At 39.5% G+C, this 19,388-nt stretch overlaps 1 protein-coding gene across 1 annotated transcript; it reads right to left on the bottom strand.

Moving 5' to 3' along the window:
* Nucleotides 1-5,027: 5,027 nt before the first annotated feature.
* Nucleotides 5,028-13,196, bottom strand: vsx2 (visual system homeobox 2). Its single transcript, XM_066645418.1, has 5 exons — nt 12,788-13,196; nt 11,894-11,978; nt 10,957-11,080; nt 7,267-7,447; nt 5,028-5,374 (listed from the first exon to the last, which is right to left on the bottom strand). The coding sequence occupies exons 1-5, from the start codon at nt 13,194-13,196 to the stop codon at nt 5,028-5,030; spliced, it is 1,146 nt and encodes a 381-aa protein (XP_066501515.1).
* Between the last annotated feature and the right edge of the window lie 6,192 nt (nt 13,197-19,388).

The following is a 19,388-nucleotide window of genomic DNA, read 5'->3' as shown; positions in this document are numbered from 1 at the left end:
TTAATCAAATAAAAATTCCCTAAATAATAGCAAAAATATTAAAATCCTGCTTTTCATAGTTGATTTTAGTCAACTAAATTTTAATTATGTTAAGGGCATAATTAAGTGATCTCCAAAAGTTACATAGTACTGTTTCTGCAGTCCTGAACACAGAGTAGCAATGATAGTTCTCCCTATTACAGGTCACAAAAGCATCACAATTATTTTAAAACTACCCAGTGTTCCTTTGACCAGTGATTGTAAGGATTTCAGGTTTTACATAATCTACAACACATAATATCATCAAAAGATTCAGGAATCCTTCTGAGAAATCTGAGATTTCTTAGCAATAGGATAAGAAGGAAAACCACAAGCATGCCTGTGATCTCCTATCCCTCGGATGCATTAGAAACCAGTGTGATTCTGTGTAGACTATAGCTACATGGGCTCAAGAATAATTTTTTTTTCAACAATTAAAGGTGCTCACGCTCTTCTCAAGGAGCCAGAGGTACATTACTGTGGTCTGATAAATCTGTTTTTCAGAAGCTGTGTGGAAATGATGCTCTAAAGAAGAAAAGCATTCCCCAGATCACATCAATAAATAACAAAACATCAAATGAATTTATGTTCGTTTCTGTGCTGTTTTCAACTGAATTCAGGTCCAAAACTATTTACTAATTGCTGTATTCATTCCTTAATAACATTTCACATACACTCCCAATTTTTGGAATTAAGGGTTGTATATTGGACGTATTACACAACATCTGTGCTGTTATTTTCTAATTGCCCACATTCCAAGCAACTCAAATCACCCCATCTCTTCATCGCTCAAAAGATAACAGATTTTGCACTCAGATGTATGATCTCATCTCTATCTCAGTATCTCCATCATTTTTGCATCGTATAAAAGTCGTGTCATGCTCATGATGCCCAGCATTAGTGACTCTGTAGGATTAGCTTGAGTCACTTCAGTGCTGACCTCCTCTTAGAGTGAACGGCTAAAACCTGAGGAAACCTGTGATACCAAACTGAAGACTTGCAAATCCTTGCAAACGGCTTAAACAAGCTCTGTTCTTCAGTGCTATATATGCAGCACAACAGATGTCACTGATATTATAGCAAATGAATTAAGGATTTACATAATTTTAAATTATTATATTTATTTATTGAGGGATACTGCCCTTAAGCGCTTATCCAGTTCAGGGTCGCGGTGGGTCCAGAGCCTACCTGGAATCATTGGGTGCAAGGCGGGAATACACCCTGGAGAGGGCGCCAGTCCTTCACAGGGCAACACAGACACCCACACACATTCACTCACACCTACGGACAATTTTGAGTCGCCAGTCCACCTACCAACGTGTGTTTTTGGACTGTGGGAGGAAACCGGAGCACCCGGAGGAAACCCACGCGGACACAGGGAGAACACACCAACTCCTGTGACCCGGAGCGGGAATCGAACCCACAACCTCCATGCCCCTGGAGTTGTGTGACTGCGACACTACCTGCTGTGCCACTGTGCCGCCCTTTCATTTGGTCAGAATTTGGAAAAATATTTGAGTTGATTTTGTCTACAAAAGAATCCCAGTGTTTGACAGATTTGTGAACCTGTATCACTGTAAGTAGGAATCTGTTGGGAAATGGTATAGAGATATAACATATTTTGTAGCCTTATCAGCCAAGCTTAATCACTCCAGATGTCAACAAATTAATTACACTGACACTAAGTAAATTAAATCAAATTAGGACTGAATTAACAGTGTGTATCAATAATCTGTTGACAGGCCCTAATAATAAGGGCAGAATAGGATCAGCAACCCAGATGTGTGTGTGTGTGTGTGTGTGTGAGAGAGAGAGATTTGGGGTGTGGGTGTTTGAGAAAAATACTTGTAGAATTTGAAATGACCATAACTGTAATAAACGTGTTAAACCTGTTCTTTTTTGGTGGCTGTTAAAGAACCATATAGCATTAGAAATTCTTATGGACATTAATGCAGCTAATTATTGATAACAGTAGGTTATACACTATATATCAAAACGTACAGCCTGACATCTTCTAAAATCAGCCGTATGACATTAAAATGGGGAATTTTAAGGAGTGTCTACAAATATTTGGACCTAATGTGTACAGAATAAATTTGCAGACCTAACGTTCTACATATAGCCTAGCAGTAATCAGTTCAGAGATCACAGCCATTTTGAGCTGCAGCTAACATTGGGAAACAGAATATACTCACTAATTATGCTTCAACATTGCTGTTTTTAAACTGTTTTCAGAGGATTGCTGCGATGTAACACTGAAATAATGACCAGCAATCAGTGGCTTGGAGGGTGACTCGTCAGTAAACAGCTAACTAGCTAGCTAGCTTGGAAGTCACATGCTCTATATAATGGTGTGAAACAGAAATCAATTATTACGATTCACATGCTATTTCTTCATTATACATTGTGCTAAATGATCAGTTGTGACGTATTTTGCTGAAACAGTGGCTTAAACATAAAAATATCACATCTAAATAAGAAGTTATTTATGTGGTTACTTTGGCTAATAGAAAGTACTTTAAATGTGCTAACGTGTTTTATTGGATATTTGCGTTTCTGTGAGCATCAGTTTAAAAATAGTAAGAGTTTTGTTTGTCATAACTTGTACATTTGATTAGAGGAGCTAGACTGGAAGAACTAGAGGAACTTCCAAAATCCACACATATTAGATTATGCATTCATAGCTTATAAAATTTTTAAAAAAAAGAAGAAGGGAGAGGATGAGCTACTGGCAATGCATGAAGGATAAAAGCATATTAATGCATTGCCATAAGACAGCGAGCGAGCATGAGCAGTGGCGTCTGTAATTTAGGCTGAGAGCACCTTATCTGGGGCTGCTTTCATTCTCGCTCCCATATGTCTGCGATGCACTGGCCCTGCTGTTTAATCCGGCCAGATTGAGGCCTCTCAACTGTGGCGGATTACATCTGCAGTCACAGAGCTTTGCTCCGGAGCTCAGCCTACATTTGAGTGCACTTCAGGCCCTGATGGAGCACTAAAAACATCACTGCTTTAAAACAGAGCTTTATTATCTTACCACGGATGATGTTTCACATCCCAACTAAACTCTGGTACAAAAATATAAGAGCTGTTTTACTGTAAGGAAAAGAGATCTCATTAATATTGTTGTAGTTTCTGCTACACAACAACAAGAGAACAACAATCAGATAGAATGACAAAGGGATCCTCAACCATTTCTCATTTAAGAATAGATTTTGGTGCTGAGAGAATGTTATTTTTATCTGGTTTTAGCTTTAGGAGAATCACCACTCTCACGATATGTCTCCTGAGACATCTATGAGCAACATTTGAGCAATAAATATTTCCTCTGGGTTAACACAGTCTGAAATATCATGATTGAACAGTACAAATATTTTGACAGAAAAACTGTTTGTTGGACTCTTCATAATGTTGTAGACTGTGAATTGGATACTTAACCTAAAGCTTCGGATCTTTTGTTTATTAATATTTTTATTTATTTATTTATTTATTTATTTGCTAAGCTTTCCACATTTAAGTGTATAATGTTAGTGAAACATAGGTGCACTATAAATCTTGGGGATTTTGAGACCTCTCTGGCGGAAATGTGTAATTACACTCAACATGTGCAAGAACCTCTAATGTAAAATAAATTCTTTTTCTGACTTCTTCACTGAAGGGATGAATCTGATGATTGTGTATACAAATGATGATCATGAACATGTTGTTTTCTAGAATTTTCTAGAAATCAGTTAAAACTGGGTCAAGGACATGGGTGACTCAAAGCACAGAGACATCATGTTTTGACACGTTTTTCCTACTGTTTCAGTAATCCTACTTCTTTCAGTTTTAACCTAATGGTCTTTTATAGATCACATATTATTAGATGAAAATCAAATCTACCCACAGACTGCAAAACTTCTGACTGGGGCTTTAACTTTTAAGCAAGACATTGATATCAATTTTCTTTATGATTTCTTGAAAAAAAACTGAATAAGTAATTGGACATTTCAGATTTTTTTTAATAATCTGAACAACATTTTACATTTTACTCACCAAGAAAACCCACATAAGACTACAGTACATTAAAGTATAGTTCAAACAATACTGTAGCAGGCTATCTTTATTTACAATATATACAGCATTACATTCTAATACGACCAGCCACTGAGTGCTTCTAAAAAGTAGGATACTGTACAAACATCTGAAGAAATGCACCAAACACCGTATCCTACTGGACTGCCTAAAGGGGGAATTCCACCAAAGTTTCCAAATTTCTACATATTAAAAGCTTTAGATGTAAACGGGTGTGAGCAGATTGCTTAAGATGCATTGTATAATGGCAATATATAGATAAATATATAGATATGTAAATATAATGTAAAATTATTATTTAATATTGTCCCCAATTTAACAACTTGATTCAACTGTGGTTTATCACTGTAAAGAAATCTGAGGTGGTATCTTCTTACACAGTGCGCCATTTCACAATCCTCAAACCAATCCTCATTTGTTTACATTTTAACAAAAGAAATATGAAGACATTTTGAAACACTGAAGGTATTCCCCCTAAAAATGGTTCTTTTTAAAATATCAATGATGAACATTCAGCCAGTCTTTTGAAGAATATGTTCTAAATATAGTCCGATGTTTTCATTCTATACTGATATAGTCCTTGGGAGCCCACTATTAATATCTCCAAACCTTCTTGACGTTGGTCACTTCTGTTCCTGTATTAGCTCACAGTACTCTATGAGACTTAGTGGCACATATATCTTACAAAAATAAACAGAAAGATACCATGCTTTATCCCAACCTTGTTGGGGATATAGACCTCTATCAGTTGGTCAGAATAGCTGCAACTTCATCAATACCTCTGATCTAAGGGTTGACAGATAATATGACAACTACGAGGCTCAAAACTCCTGCTGTCAATACAGAAATACTGAAAGAGAAAGTGACCTGGGTTTGTTTGAAGGGAAGGTTTAGAGGGACATTATGAAGCATGGACAGGAGAATTAAATGCATATCTATGAGCTCTTCTCCTCTTCTCGGGTGTCTGGATGTTCACTGGACTTCTCCTCTGTTGCCGTGGGTTCTGTTTTGCGTTCGAGTCTGTCACAGGACACTGTCCCCAGCACTTTGGCACTGTGCTCCTGGGCTTTGGCCCTGAGGGCAGCGATGCTGTTCTCTCTCAGTTCCTCTTTGGACATGGGTGACTCACTCCTCCTGTCCTCTGCCTCGCCCTCGTCAGCCGGGGGGTGAGCCGGCTGTTGAGTGACCTCCGTCTTCCCGGTCATTGTTCCTGACGCCGCCTCCAGTGACTTTTTGTGCATCCCTGCAAAGAGCGTTGGGGGATTCGGATTTAGAGAAGTGCCTGGAGATCGGAGACACAAAATGGCAAGAGACCATGGGCCGAAGAACCGGGAGGAGGACCACCACGGCCATGGCAATTAAATTTGAAATAGCCTGGACTTGGGGCCACATGTTTATTCCTCAATTTCATAATGAAATAACAGCATATTAGCTTAAAAAATAGTTACACACAATGCATAGAATGTAGTGAATTATAAGGCAAGGGGTCAAGAGGTCAACATGTGCCAAAGTACTATCACTAGCTTATGACTCCATGATGTTGCAGCATGTTTGATCTGAAGTGTTATAACCAGTACTATATGAGTGATGCATTAACACATCTGTATCAGCACATATTTACTTTATTTTCTTTATAAATGTAGTCTAATGTCTGTTGATGGATTTCTTCCTTAAGAACCACCCCCTCTCTCCAAATATGCAGCTATAGAAGTTGGATCTAACATGTCTGCAGTTCCATTTGAATTGGACAGTTCCTTGGCACTGTAGCTGGGTAAAGATTATGTCATTCTGACTGCCAGAAATTGGCTTTACATTTATGGAATTTGTAATGCACTTTTATTCAAAGCGTTTTTGAAACATGTTACAGATGTAGCATTAGGTGTCTTGCCCAAGGACTCTCAGAGAGCAGCAATGTTGTCAGCTACACTATGCCAACTGATAAACATTGATGGTGTGCCACATTTCATGTCTTTGTTGTGAGAGAATCTACAATGCCTGATTCATTTGGGATTTCGATGCTTTTCAAGCAAATTACTCAGACAACAGCAGAAATCAGAACAGTAATATTGGTCAGTCATTGAAATAACAGAAATAAGCAATGAATTCCATCATCCACTGGCAGTAGATAAAGGGCACTGAAGATTGAATGGATGTCTTTAGGTAGAACAGTCTCTTCTTAGAAACCAAAAGTTATGATATCGTAGATATCGTAAGTAAAATTAAGCTGGATGAAGCTAGAGGACAAAAGCATGAACATGAGTGAAGCTGTTTGGTGTTTTCTTACATGCGAATAAGACATGACGTGAATTGCACCTGAAGGCAACCTGGAATTAAGGATTTTATCGGTTGGGTTTTTCACTAACAGGCTTACACTTACTGGTTCCTACAAAATCACCTATTCACTATTTTAATATTTCAAACTGTCTGTACTACACAAAGCCCAGAAGCTCTGACAGAACACTGAGTCATCACAATTACATGCAGAGCCTTAAAAAATATTGATGACTTTATCACACTCTGAATTAACAGAGACTCAAATTGGAAGTATAGCAAAACCCACAGGCATTCCACTCTCTTTAAACACCAGCGAATTTACAGGAAAAGTGATAGTGAGACAGTGTGGGGATGCCAACTTGAAGCCAATAAATTAGCATAGTTATAGAGAAAAATTCCAAAGCAAATATTACAGTTAGCAGGACAATTAAAATAATGAGTTCCTTTTACAAATTTGCATTAAATGAACAGATTTGCACCGAATTAAATCCAGCATTATACTAACTAAACATTACCATCCTCTGGATTTAATTCAGTGATACTGATACTGCACTTATCAAGTTTCCATAAAAAAAAGTATAGACACATTGTTTACAAAATGTTGACACCATAAACAGAATCCAACCTTACCAAGAATCAAATGATGTGAGTGGTTTTAAAGTGGACAAAGCTCCTCCCTTGTACCCAGCAGGCTGGGGTTTGATTCCCCCGCTTAGGGAAACATCTTGTCCTTGGGCAAGACTCCTATTACTGTCTAGATATGAAACACGATTAACGCTGTGAATCTAAGTACCAGTTGTCCTAAGGTAATTATATAGAATGAAAAAGCAGTAAAAGGAAAATTAAAAACGAGCACCTAATTTTGTTTCCTACTATCTTAATGTGGTTCCATTTACATACCTAGTAGCCAGGGTGCACAAGACTCCATAATTCCATCCTTGGCAGATTTGAGAATGGACTCTGGAAGAGGAATAGAGTGACGTACCATGGCCCCATACAGGCCATATTCAGCCATCACACTGCTGCGGCCCCAGCACTTTTCCCTCTTTCTCCATTTGGCTCGACGATTCTGGAACCAGACCTATGGATGGAGGTTATGCTGGATGTTAACAGACAAGGCACTAAAAAGCAGGTTAAATTTACCTTAATTTCTGTCAGTATTGTGTTAGAATTAAAGTTAGTTTAATTCATTTTTAAAGCACTGTCCTGAAATCAAGGGATAGAGGGGAGAGGGGAAGTGATGATTTCCTACCCTCCTCCAAAAGTTACATAGTTCAGTTTCTGCAGTGCTGACCTTGGAGTAGCAACAGCAGAGACTCTATTCTCTCTATTACAAGTCAGTGGAGCATCCCAAATTATTTTGAAGCTGTAATGTTAAGGTAAAAATACTACCTAGTGTTGCTTTAAGCTCAACTTCTATGTGTGCACTGTGTAGTCCAGAAAGCTTACACTCTGCAGTTCATCCGTTGCTCTGTATAATGTATTATCTCTTTTCACCCAGTCCTTTAATGGTCAGGACCCCCAGAGGACCACCACACAGCAGGTATTATTTGGGTGGTGGATCATTTGCAAAGCTGCATTGACACTGATGTGATGGTGTTGAGTCAACATGTTTTGCACTAGTATGAGTGGATCAGACACAGCGTTGATGCTTGAGTTTACAGTTACAACCTGTGGTCGTTATCTGTTATGGCTTCTCTGCTGTGCTGTGTAAAAAAGCATGCAGAGCAACTGCAGAACTACAAAGTGCACATACTTTAATGTGAAAAAACAAGGAAGTTGTTTTAAATTTACAGTTAATTTGTGTATCACAAATTACCATACACACTATTTTACAAGCCAAAATATGTATACATATACTTATAAGGGCGGTTAATGTGTAAGTGAGTAATTGCTTTGACTGATCAAGCTAATGGCTGTAATTAGTCATTATAATAACTACGTGGCAACACTTGGGATAGTAAATTACTGTAAATGTACAGTCATATATTTTTCTCAGTGACAGAAAAAATAGCCCCATCCAGATGCTTTGAGCTGGTGGCTGAAGGCCTGAGCTGTATCAGCAGTGTGTATCAGCTGCAGCCTGATTTTCTGAGAGCAGCTGTTTAACCAGCCCTCACCTCCTCTAATCTCAGCCTAATGGGAGCACGAGGGAGGGGTGTGTGTGTGTGTGTGTGTGTTTGGGGGGGGGTGGATTTCTGCTGTGTAGCAAACACCAGCCGCCGTCCACTAGACACGAAATTATCCAAAACCATTTTCAAACATGTCTTCCACTTTAAAGATGGCCCTCGTTTCATGCAAAGGCTTTTTCAAGAGAAATTGGTTTTTATGGATGGGGGAGAGAGAGAGAGAGAGAGAGAGAGAGAGAGAGAGAGAGAGAGAGAGACCTCAAGGGGCCAAGACGAGGGCTGATTGAAAAATAAGTTAATTTCAGGCCCAATCGATGGCGGACAGGCGGGCAAATATCACGGGAAATTAAAGGAGCAGGGCCCGGGGGACAGGCGCCATTGACCCGCGCTAATCCAGCCAGTGTAGCGCCTCTCCGAGAAAACTCCTCCAGCAGCGCCGCTCTCATTCAACTAATTACAGCCGAGCAGAAGCTGAGATGTTAATTTTCCTTTACGAGAGGAATGGGGAGGGCGTCTTTATTTATTTATTTCTCTCCCACCCCTCATTATTTATTCATGGAGGCGAGCCGTAATGAGAGGGAAATGAAAGGCTCTCGCGCAGACGGATGGCTCGGGTCACTATCCAATCTTCCCGCCATCTTCTCGGCCTGATTAGGTCGTTAACGCCTCGCTCTCGCCTCGCGAATTGTTTCACGTAGGAGGAGGGAGGAGGAGATGGGGGAAGGAGAGTGAGAGAGAGAGAGAGAGAGATCAATAATTACAGCTATACCCGAGCCAAAGAGCTTCTAGCCTTCTATCAACTAGCTTTAGCATTTAACAGCGCCATGACTATTTTTCACTTTTCTTCTTCTTCTACTTCTTCTTCTCCTTACTGTTATCATTACTACTCTTTTTATTTATTTATTTATTAACACATGCTGAAAGAAGCAGTGTAAAACGGTAAAAGTCAGGTTTTTCTCAACAGCTAAACAAGCCTCAAATCCAAGAGTTTGTAAACACTCATATTTAGCGAATTCAGGCTCATGCCGATGTTCCAGTTGGCAAAGTATACCTCCATAGAAAAGCATATCCAGGAGAACGGGACGCTCTTAAGCAATTACGCATGCGCCTAAGGTCACAATGCACATTGCCACGAGTGGCTACATTTTATAAAGGTTGTGAAGCCATTACACTCTTCTGGGGAAATGGTGCGCCATCCAATATCTTGGAGATGGGAGTGGCGTTTATTACTGAATCAGTGTTAGTATGGCTGGATGCAATCAAATCCATAAATGTTCCAAAGTGTAAAGGCCCTCCCAGAAGAGTAGAGGGTGTTCATGCAGGAAAGAGCGAACGAACAACTTATTCACAACCTTCATTTAAAACAAACAAACAAACAAACAGCAACGATGTATAGTCTAAAACAATTTCAGGCTCCCATTTCCTAGCCGCATAGCTCCAGTTAGCTGGATAATACATCCGTGATATTCGTTTATGATAATATATCATATTGTTTTCTTAAACGATCAAATAGGCAGTCTCACTAAAACATTGAACCGTAAACGTTTATTTTATTTGTGTATTCATTCATATTAAATCACTACACGTATATGAACAGAAGGAGGAGAAGGTAAGGTTTTCTCTAGGTCCTCTCCACTTCTAAGAAAAGTTAAAAGTTTCACTGAATGATCACCCACCACTCTCGTCCATAACTGTTTTACTTAAATGCATCTGTTGCATAATAAGAAATAAGCATGAATTATTTCCACATATATGTGGAATAATAAAAATAAATAACAAAAAAAAAAAAACAAAAAAAAAACATACTACTACTACTACTACTATTAATAATAATAATTAAGTAAAAATAGCTTAAAACCCGAATGAACGAATATGTTGACGTTAAATACTTAAACGAGACGGCGGAAACTGTGTTGGTATCAATGAATAAACATTATTCTGTCTTCGCCTTTTCCAAATTAAATAAAACATGCTGACGAAAAAGGCGGGAAACAAAACAACAAGTCTAAATAATTTACAAATAATACGGTTATTTTATTTCAGGAAAATAAATCGGTGTCATGCTTAAACGAACCGCATAAAAAATAGAATTCTGTTTTGAAAACGCAAATGTTTCCTAAATAAATGTAATTGTGCTGAGCGTTTTTTTTAACACAATGACTTCCGAATCTGAAATGTTACAAACATATTTAATTCCTTGAAGCCAGTCGATAAAAATAATATAGGACTGGCTAAAGTTGTGGCTTATTTCGTATTTATAAAATCTTTCAATCTAACATTAAAACAATAAACATTAAAATTAGCGGGCTGAATAAAATTCCTCTAAAGAATAGTAAAGGAAAATGTAAATGTAGAAATAGAGGATTGTGTTATTCTAAAAGGAGCTCTGGTTTGTTGTGTGTATGTGTGGTGTGCTCGCTTTTTCTCTCCCTCGGTGTGTGTGTGTGTGTGTGTGTTATACCTGTATTCTGTCCTCCGGCAGCTCTGTCTTCATGGCCAGCATCTCTCTGGCGTAGACATCAGGATAGTGAGCTTCGTTAAAAGCTTTCTCCAGCTCCTCCAGCTGATACGAGGTAAATATAGTTCTGTAAAAAATTATATTCACACTCTGTAAAATAACAAATATAAAAGGCCTAATCAAAAAAGCTCAATTCCGGTGCTAGCATCTTTACGTTAGCATTGCCAGGAAAACGCTCGTTTCATTTGGTCCTGGTTAAAGTCTTTGTGAATGTAATAAAACCCATTTACTCTTTCTGTTGGTCTTAAAATGTTGTAATTCAACATGCCCAAAGTCTTCGTTACAATTAAAGAGAGGAAACACTTACTACACATTTATTTCGCCTCGTTTTAAAAGTAGCCTACATTCAGTTTATGTCTAAATTTTTTAACGGATCAGAATCAAATATGAATTCCTAATAGAACTAGTGTGATGAATTTTGCCTCATTTTTGGAAAATGTATTCCTTTTACAGAACAACGAGCGGCTAATAATTAGTTAACAGTTATGGTATTACATATACTGGCTCGGTAAAAACAGATTATTATTATTATTATTATTATTATTATTACATTAAATTTGCTGGTTCAGTTTGCAGATTAACTAATAAAACAGTTTAAAATAATTCGAATAAATGCTTAGATGTTTATGAATGTTGTCCAGTTAAATCACACCAGACCCTTGTTACCACATGTTGGTTTGTTTAGTTTTGTGTTATCATTCAGTGCAACATTAATATAATGTTCATTCTGTTGTCGTGGCCTAAGTGTTTGGGTTTATTCACTCGGGTAAACTGATGAGAAACAAAACATCAGGTTTTTATTCAAGAGATGTTACAGTGGTCAGGCGTCCAGACTGAGTGGTGTGTGTGTGTGTGTGTGTGTGTGTGTGTGTGGTGTCACCTGTGTCGTCTCTTCTTGCGCTTCTTGCTCTGACTCAGGGTGGATTTGTTGATTTTTCTCTCACTGGAAGAAACATCCTCTGAATCTACAACAAACGCAAGAACAGCATAAACGTGAAGAAGAAGAGGAAGAGGAAGAAGAGAGGGCGAGAGCGAGAGCAGCTTTTCTACCTTATTAAACCCGTCAACACGCATCAAAACCGAAAACACCCAGCGCTCCACTCAGCGTTTACACTGACACCAGTGACACAGTCTTACATTATACTGTTATTCTTATACATTATTGTACAAATGTGTTATTTTATTACATATTTTAATTTTGGTAGTAATGTCATGCAACAAAAAACAGATTAATAATAATAATAATAACAACATATAATTACTCCTGCTACATTAACCATAAAAACAACAAAAATAATACAAACAATAACTATATAAAGTGTTATATACGATATATGGTGTTTTTCACCAATTCTCTAAAATAGGAAGAGTCGTTTTTATGTTATTGTTATTATTATTATCATCCTAGTGTTAGTCTAATACTGCTATTAGTAATTTACTCGTTTCAATTTGTACGCTGTAATATTATTAGTCAAATAAATTGTTATTATGATAGTTTCTAGAAATTCTAGGCCCATAGGCTCTGGGTGTGTGTGTGAGTATTCATGTGTGTGTGTGTTTACCTGTTCCAGCTGTGCGCTGATCTTATTCAGTGTTTGAGTGTGTGAAAGTATGATATACCTGAGCTGGAGAGGCTGTTGTCCAGCTGCGTGCTGGTTTTTTGAGTGTGTGTATGAGTCTGTAAATGTGTGTGTGTGTGTGTACTTGAACTAGCGGACAGGCTGTTGTCCAGCTGTGCGCTGGTGTGTCAGTGATTGTGTGTGTGTGTGTGTACCTGAGCTGGCAGACAGGCTGTTGTCCAGCTGCGCGCTGTTCTTGTTGAGCGGCTGCAGGTTGACGCTCTGCGCCTCTGTGAGCACCTCCAGAAAGGCCGGCTGACTGTAGAAGGACGGAATTGTTCCGGGGCCGAGTAATCCCACACCGACCCCCATCCCCACCCCAACCCCGACCCCCACCGAGACCCCCACACCCGGCAGACCGTGCCCATGGGGTGCGAGCGCGGGTCTGGCCGACAGCAGGCGCGCGGCAGGGTTGGAGTCTAGCCCGGCGCGCGGGGAACAGCGCGCCTCTTTATTGAGGCCCAGGATCTCCTGAATCCCGAACCCCGTGCAGCGAGGCTGCGTGTGCGCGCTCGCGCCTTTAGAACCGCTCTCCGCGAGCACGAGCCCGTCCTTCCCCGTCATACTGCTAAGAGAATACACACACACACTCTCTCCTCACACACACACACTCTCTCCTCACACACACCGCTCTCCTGTGAGTAGAGCCGCGCGCACTATAGAGCTGTACAGTGTAATTCCCCTTTTATCCCGCAGCGCACGAGCGCCAGCTCCCACAGCTCAACAGCCAATCAGCGGCCAGGAAACCCAGCTCCGCGCACAGTCCATTTCATCAGGTTCAGCTCAACACACACTTTTACAGTCCACACTCTCACAGTCCACCCACCCACCCACACCCACACACACAACCGCGCGCGCAAACCATACAAAATAAGAGTGGGTCGATTAATATATTCACTTTATTCTAATATCTAAAAAGAACAGAATAGGCGTCTGTATAAATATACTACTATAAAATTAATGCAAAATAAAAGTATCAATAACAATAAGAATAAGTATTAATAGCCTGGAAACTCATTAAAATTCGTCAACAGAATCACATGGATACATAGAATCATATAAATACGGTTCTTCTGTGATGGAGAATCTCTCATATGTGGTTCATTGAAGAATATTCACAAAAATAAATAAACAAATAAAAAAATAAAATTAAAATAAATACTTTTCACGTCATAATAATAATAATAATAATAGTAGCATTTTAACCAATACAAAAATAATAAATTAATTAATTAAATTAATTGTTGGTAATAAATAAATAAATTCATCATTATCACACGAGTATACTGCAATAATTGAATTATACTATAATGTATTTATATGATACTATTTACAGTATAAAGTTTGTCTAATTATTCCTATTAATATAAAACTAAGTCCCTATCCCTTACTGCTAATACGACTGTTTCTAATAAACCTAATACATGTTTAGACTAATGTATTCATTTAGTAATTTGTAAAATAGTGATTACACAATAATAATAATAATAATAATAATAATCTCTTGAATACAAATACAATCATTTGATATAACTCAGAGATCCATAACGTATTTAGCAGCCACAGCTAATCGTGGTCTTCCTCAACGTCATCGATATTTATTTACTGTTCAACATTGGATCAGTGTCTCTGAGCGGAGGAGGATCTTCAGTGAACTCTACAGCTGTGAGCTCCCCCCCTCCCCTCCACACCACACACACACACACACACACACGCGTTGTGCCCATTTCAGAGGACATTACATTGACTTCCATTAATTTCGTGGAGACTTGCCCTTTCCTTAACCATAACTAGCCATAACCCGCACCTAACACCTATCGTCTCCTTCAACTGTTAGGATCACCGCTCCGGGGACATGGACTCCGGGGTCCTGGTGATGTGAGTGGCTAAACAAATTTTGGTTTCCTTTAAGTGATATATATTGGACGACACACACACGCGCGCACGTTCTTCCCCACAGGGAATCCTATTGGTGGAGAGAACCAAACACAGCGATAGAGGAGAGGTCAGTCACTCTTCCACAGAGTGGATAAAAAGTGCAGAAACACCTCCACCATTCAGAACCACCCGGAATGTGTTTTTTAGGTGAGACGGAGGGCACATTAACAAATACAAGCAACATGTCAATATACCAAACTTTTCATGGCCAGTATATATTAGCTGTCCTCACCTGTCCACGTGCTGCATTAAGAGCAAACCGGGGATTAATCTGAGTTCCACCAGAGCATCTCTGACCCCTGCGCGTGTCTCACTTGCGATTGTTAAAGCTATTAGTGCCGATAAAAAGCTTTAAACCGCTCGGGATTAGAGGCCGTCGCCGCCTAAATGACAGGGAGATGTAATAAAAATCAATGCAGACAGCGATGCTCTGATTTCTACGCTGCTGTTTTGATACAGTGGCCGTAATCACGTCATCAATTGGCTGGGATCTGGCGCTGCTTTGGATTAAAAAGCCCTCTTTTTTTTTAGACAAATCAGCTTAATTTGTGGCAATTTACAACCAGACCAGATTGGATCAGGACATCTGAAAAAAAAGAACTCTTAAAAAAAGTGGACATCAGTTAAATGTGGGGTAAATTGGGCAAAAGAGGTCCCTTAAAATGATGACGGAGATAGCTCCCTGTCTAATAGCCCATCCAACAGGAATCCGGTGAGAATTAATCAAGCTAAATTAGATTTTAACTAGATATAAAATAGATTGTGGTTTAAAGCCAAAAACACAAAGGGCATGTCCAGGAGCTTTGGCCAGTAAGAGGCTAACAGGAGACTTCCACACACTTTTTCGAGTCAGAATAGGCCTATCCTAATTATTTCTCTTTTTTTATTATTATTTTTAATACGCGTCCTAATCAGCTATTACTAAATTACGGAGGGATTTGATTCGTTTGGAGATAATTTGTGGCACAATTTGGACATCTGGACAGATAATTACTAGGAGATAATTTATGGAAATGAGCAGTGAGCCGTTGATGGAGAGTCGGAGGGAACAGTGATCTTATCAAAGTGCCATGTGCTGCTGAATAAATAAACGGCGCGCGGCGGAGGACAACCGAGCGAATTGATTTTTCTTTTTTTTTTTATCCACCTGTATTCAGTAAGCCCCGCCCCCGAGTCAATCAGTAGCCGACAAACCCCGCCTCGTAAGATATGATTGGACAACGATCACATGGGCCGGACGCTGCTATAGCTGATTGAAATCGGCTAGAGCATCCAAACGCTAGAATTTCTTCAGTAGCCCTGTCTCAAGTGTGGGCAGAGTTCGTTGGAAAACAGGTGGAGAAATAATCGGTAGTATGTCAGTGTAGTCTAGTCCATTCCCAGGAGAGAAAGTGTGTGTGATGCTTCTCCACCTGCACCAACATATACATTCCCTCCAGCGTTACTCCTGTTACTGGAGTAATTTTTTAATGGGGTTTGGTTGTATCAGTCCTCATGGGGTCTTGTTCATTAGTAATAGTTATTAAAAAAAAAAAAGATGCGCTGTAATCCTGTTTAAACTGCAGGAGTTTAGCAGCTTAAAGGAGGGGGAAAAGCGCCCAGAAAATCCGTGTGATTTGTGACCGTATGGGACATTATTCAATTACCGCCATGCTAATTCTTTACTGGCATGCGTCCACCACAATTAGGGGAGATGGCCATCAGATTCTGAAACCTGGCGCCTAGAAATGTAATTCTAACCATATGAACTGATCCAATATAAAAAGGTCAAACAGAAAATGAGTTGTTTGAATAACGTAAAACGCATCAAGGGAAGGCTAATAAAGCGAGACTAAGAAAACCTGCAGCTGATGGTTACAGTGTATTGTTTCTAAAAGAGAAAAGGGATATAACCTACACAGTGGCTAACTGAATTGCTCGAATATAGGTCAAAATAGGGCGGCACGGTGGCGCAGCAGGTAGTGTCGCAGTCACACAGCTCCAGGGGCCTGGAGGTTGTGGGTTCGATTCCCGCTCCGGGTGACTGTCTGTGAGGAGTTGGTGTGTTCTCCCCGTGTCCGCGTGGGTTTCCTCCGGGTGCTCCGGTTTCCTCCCACAGTCCAAAAAAAAACACACATTGCAGGTGGATTGGCGACTCGAAAGTGTCCGTAGGTGTGAGTGTATGAGTGAATGTGTGTGTGTCTGTGTTGCCCTGTGAAGGACTGGCGTCCCCTCCAGGGTGTATTCCCGCCTTGCGCCCAATGATTCCAGGTAGGCTCTGGACCCCCCGCGACCCTAAAATTGGATAAGCGGTTACAGATAATGGATGGATAGGTCAAAATAATCCAAGCAGTGAAATAAAACAAATAACGGGTTTGTTCGTTATATTTAATGCCTTTGGAAGACACTTCAAATATTGCCCGCTAGGAACGTAACAGAATTTATAACATGAAAACATGATAACATGAAAAAAGTGATGGCAGGACCTGATGTCACTTTATTATTTTATTAATCATTTATTAAAATCATTTTATTATTTAGCCTATACTATCGAAAACGATAAGTAAACTTGATCAAATACGAATAAAAATGTAGAACTTAATTTTCTTGTAGCATTTATATACATCACCATAGCCCTGTTTTTCTAAAAGCACAGACCGCGATTATTGTTTGTAAAAGCTATATTTCGCTGTATGATTAGGCGGCGTTGATGTTGCCATGGGAACATCAGGGCTGTCCGTGATTGGTGGAGTGAGTTTCCGTGGCCCGCAAAATGTGCACAATTTTAACAGAGGAATAAATAAAACAGGAATACATGGACATGTCTCACGTTATAGAAAAGTGATCTGGTGTGGAAAGCACCAGGTCAGGAACCAATTTTAAATCGCTTGTATAGGTCCAGAGTTCGACACGTTAGAAGGAAAAATAACCCACATATATAAGATACTTGTGTGTTGCAGTTTGCAAATCAATTGTTTATATTTGTTCAATGTGTCAACATATTCATAAAGAAAATCAAACATTTTTTTTAGTTATTCAGGGTTATTCAAATTTTCTCGCACAGCGCTGCATGTGCTTGAATAATTTGTGGCTCTATTATGCTTAATGAGATAATTAATCACCCTACACCGACAAAAAAGTTACGGTAGGGGTAAATCGATATAGGTACAAGCACTTTAAGTATCTTTAAAAGTACAGCAGTGGTTGCAGTTCCCTAAAGGTAGGCCTACATTACACTATTCTCCAGAAAGACACGTGCATAGAGTAAGCTTACGTAATAGTGTAAAGCAAAACAACATAATAAAACAAAGTCCTGGGGATTAAATGGGGCGTATGACATCAACACAATTATAAAATATACAATAAGATAAGCTACAGCTATGATCCCTAATTAGGGAACCACCACAGTGTCCTGAAAGTGTATAATGGTGAACTCATAAAAGCGGGTGTCACGTGCATGTTCATTGTAAGTCGCTTTGGATAAAAGCGTCTGCCAAATGCATAAATGTAAATGGGTTAACACATTAATGTAAAATAGCAGAATATGTTAAAAGATTTCAAGATAAAATGTAGTTGTGACCAGGCAGAAATGGTATAGACATTTTTAAATATGTTATTTAATGAAACATTTATATTTATAAATCATGGACATTTGTACGTTAAACGAATGTTAGGTTTACTTAACACGCGCATATTTACATGTCTGTGGAACGCAAGGCAAACAGTGAAGAAAGTTAACCAAGACCCACATGAAACCTTCAACGCCATTTTGTAAAACTAGCCGCGCCACCTCCGTAATCTTGCACTTTTTGGGGAGGTTTCCTGTCAAGCACTTTAACTTTCACGCTACTGATGAAGAAGAGAACAAAATATTACTCCTGCAATTACACGGGCACCAGTTGAAACTAATTAGAAGCCATTAAGTGGAAATTTCATTACGGTTAATGAAGAAATCAATGTTATCATGATATGCTAATGACGCCTCAGCCAGTCGAGATAAACCCATCTATTCACTCAACCCAGGAACGGGCTGGCAATTACACACGGCTTCCTGCCCTCTCTCACCTAACCACTTCTGTCCTAATCTGCGCAGCTCTTTGTTGTTTATTGTATGTGGGGGGAAAATACCCCACTCTCCCTCAACAGCTTTTAATAAACCATCTACATGCGAAAATGTCTGCCTCCTGATTTACATGCACATGAGGACTGACTAATAAGGCTGTGAGGAGGATTTAGTTCAGTCATTTGTGTAGATGGGGTGGGGTGGGGTGGGGGGGGGGCTATCAAAGACTAAGATCTGATGGTCTGCAGATTAAAAGGCAAACCAGCTGTTGCAAAATTTGTTTGTTAATTTTCTCCTGAATATTCTCCCCTGCTTATGAAAGCTCAAAGCACTGCAGCGGAACATTTTCTTTAGGCTGGCTGCCATTTCTGATACGTGGAAACTGATACAATCTTTTGCAATCTGCATTACATAACTACAACATCCTTTACTAGGCAGACAGACCCGAAAGACCTTTTCTTATAGGATTAGGATACAGACCCCACTGCTCCAAAAAGGCCCGCCAAATAACAGGGTAAAGCAATGCATACCAATCAAGACCTGACTTATTTGGAGATGCTTGATGGCTATTTTTCTTTTTGAGCTGGGGGAGAACTTTCACTGCCGAGGAAGGTCACTACAAGGTAATGAGCTTGAGATGTGCTGTGGTGGGGACACTGCGCTGCATTAGCCCAACCCATACGCAGATTGCCAGAGCTTGATCTTCTCATGTCTGGCAATCTAAATGAAAGATCACTGGGGCCCTCTAAGCCATTTATCTGCATTTGCCATGTAGG

This window comes from Hoplias malabaricus, chromosome 1, assembly GCF_029633855.1.
Source record: "Hoplias malabaricus isolate fHopMal1 chromosome 1, fHopMal1.hap1, whole genome shotgun sequence".
Taxonomy (NCBI): domain Eukaryota; kingdom Metazoa; phylum Chordata; class Actinopteri; order Characiformes; family Erythrinidae; genus Hoplias; species Hoplias malabaricus.
Note: the sequence above shows the minus strand (reverse complement) of the source record. Positions and strands in the feature narration are given on the sequence as shown.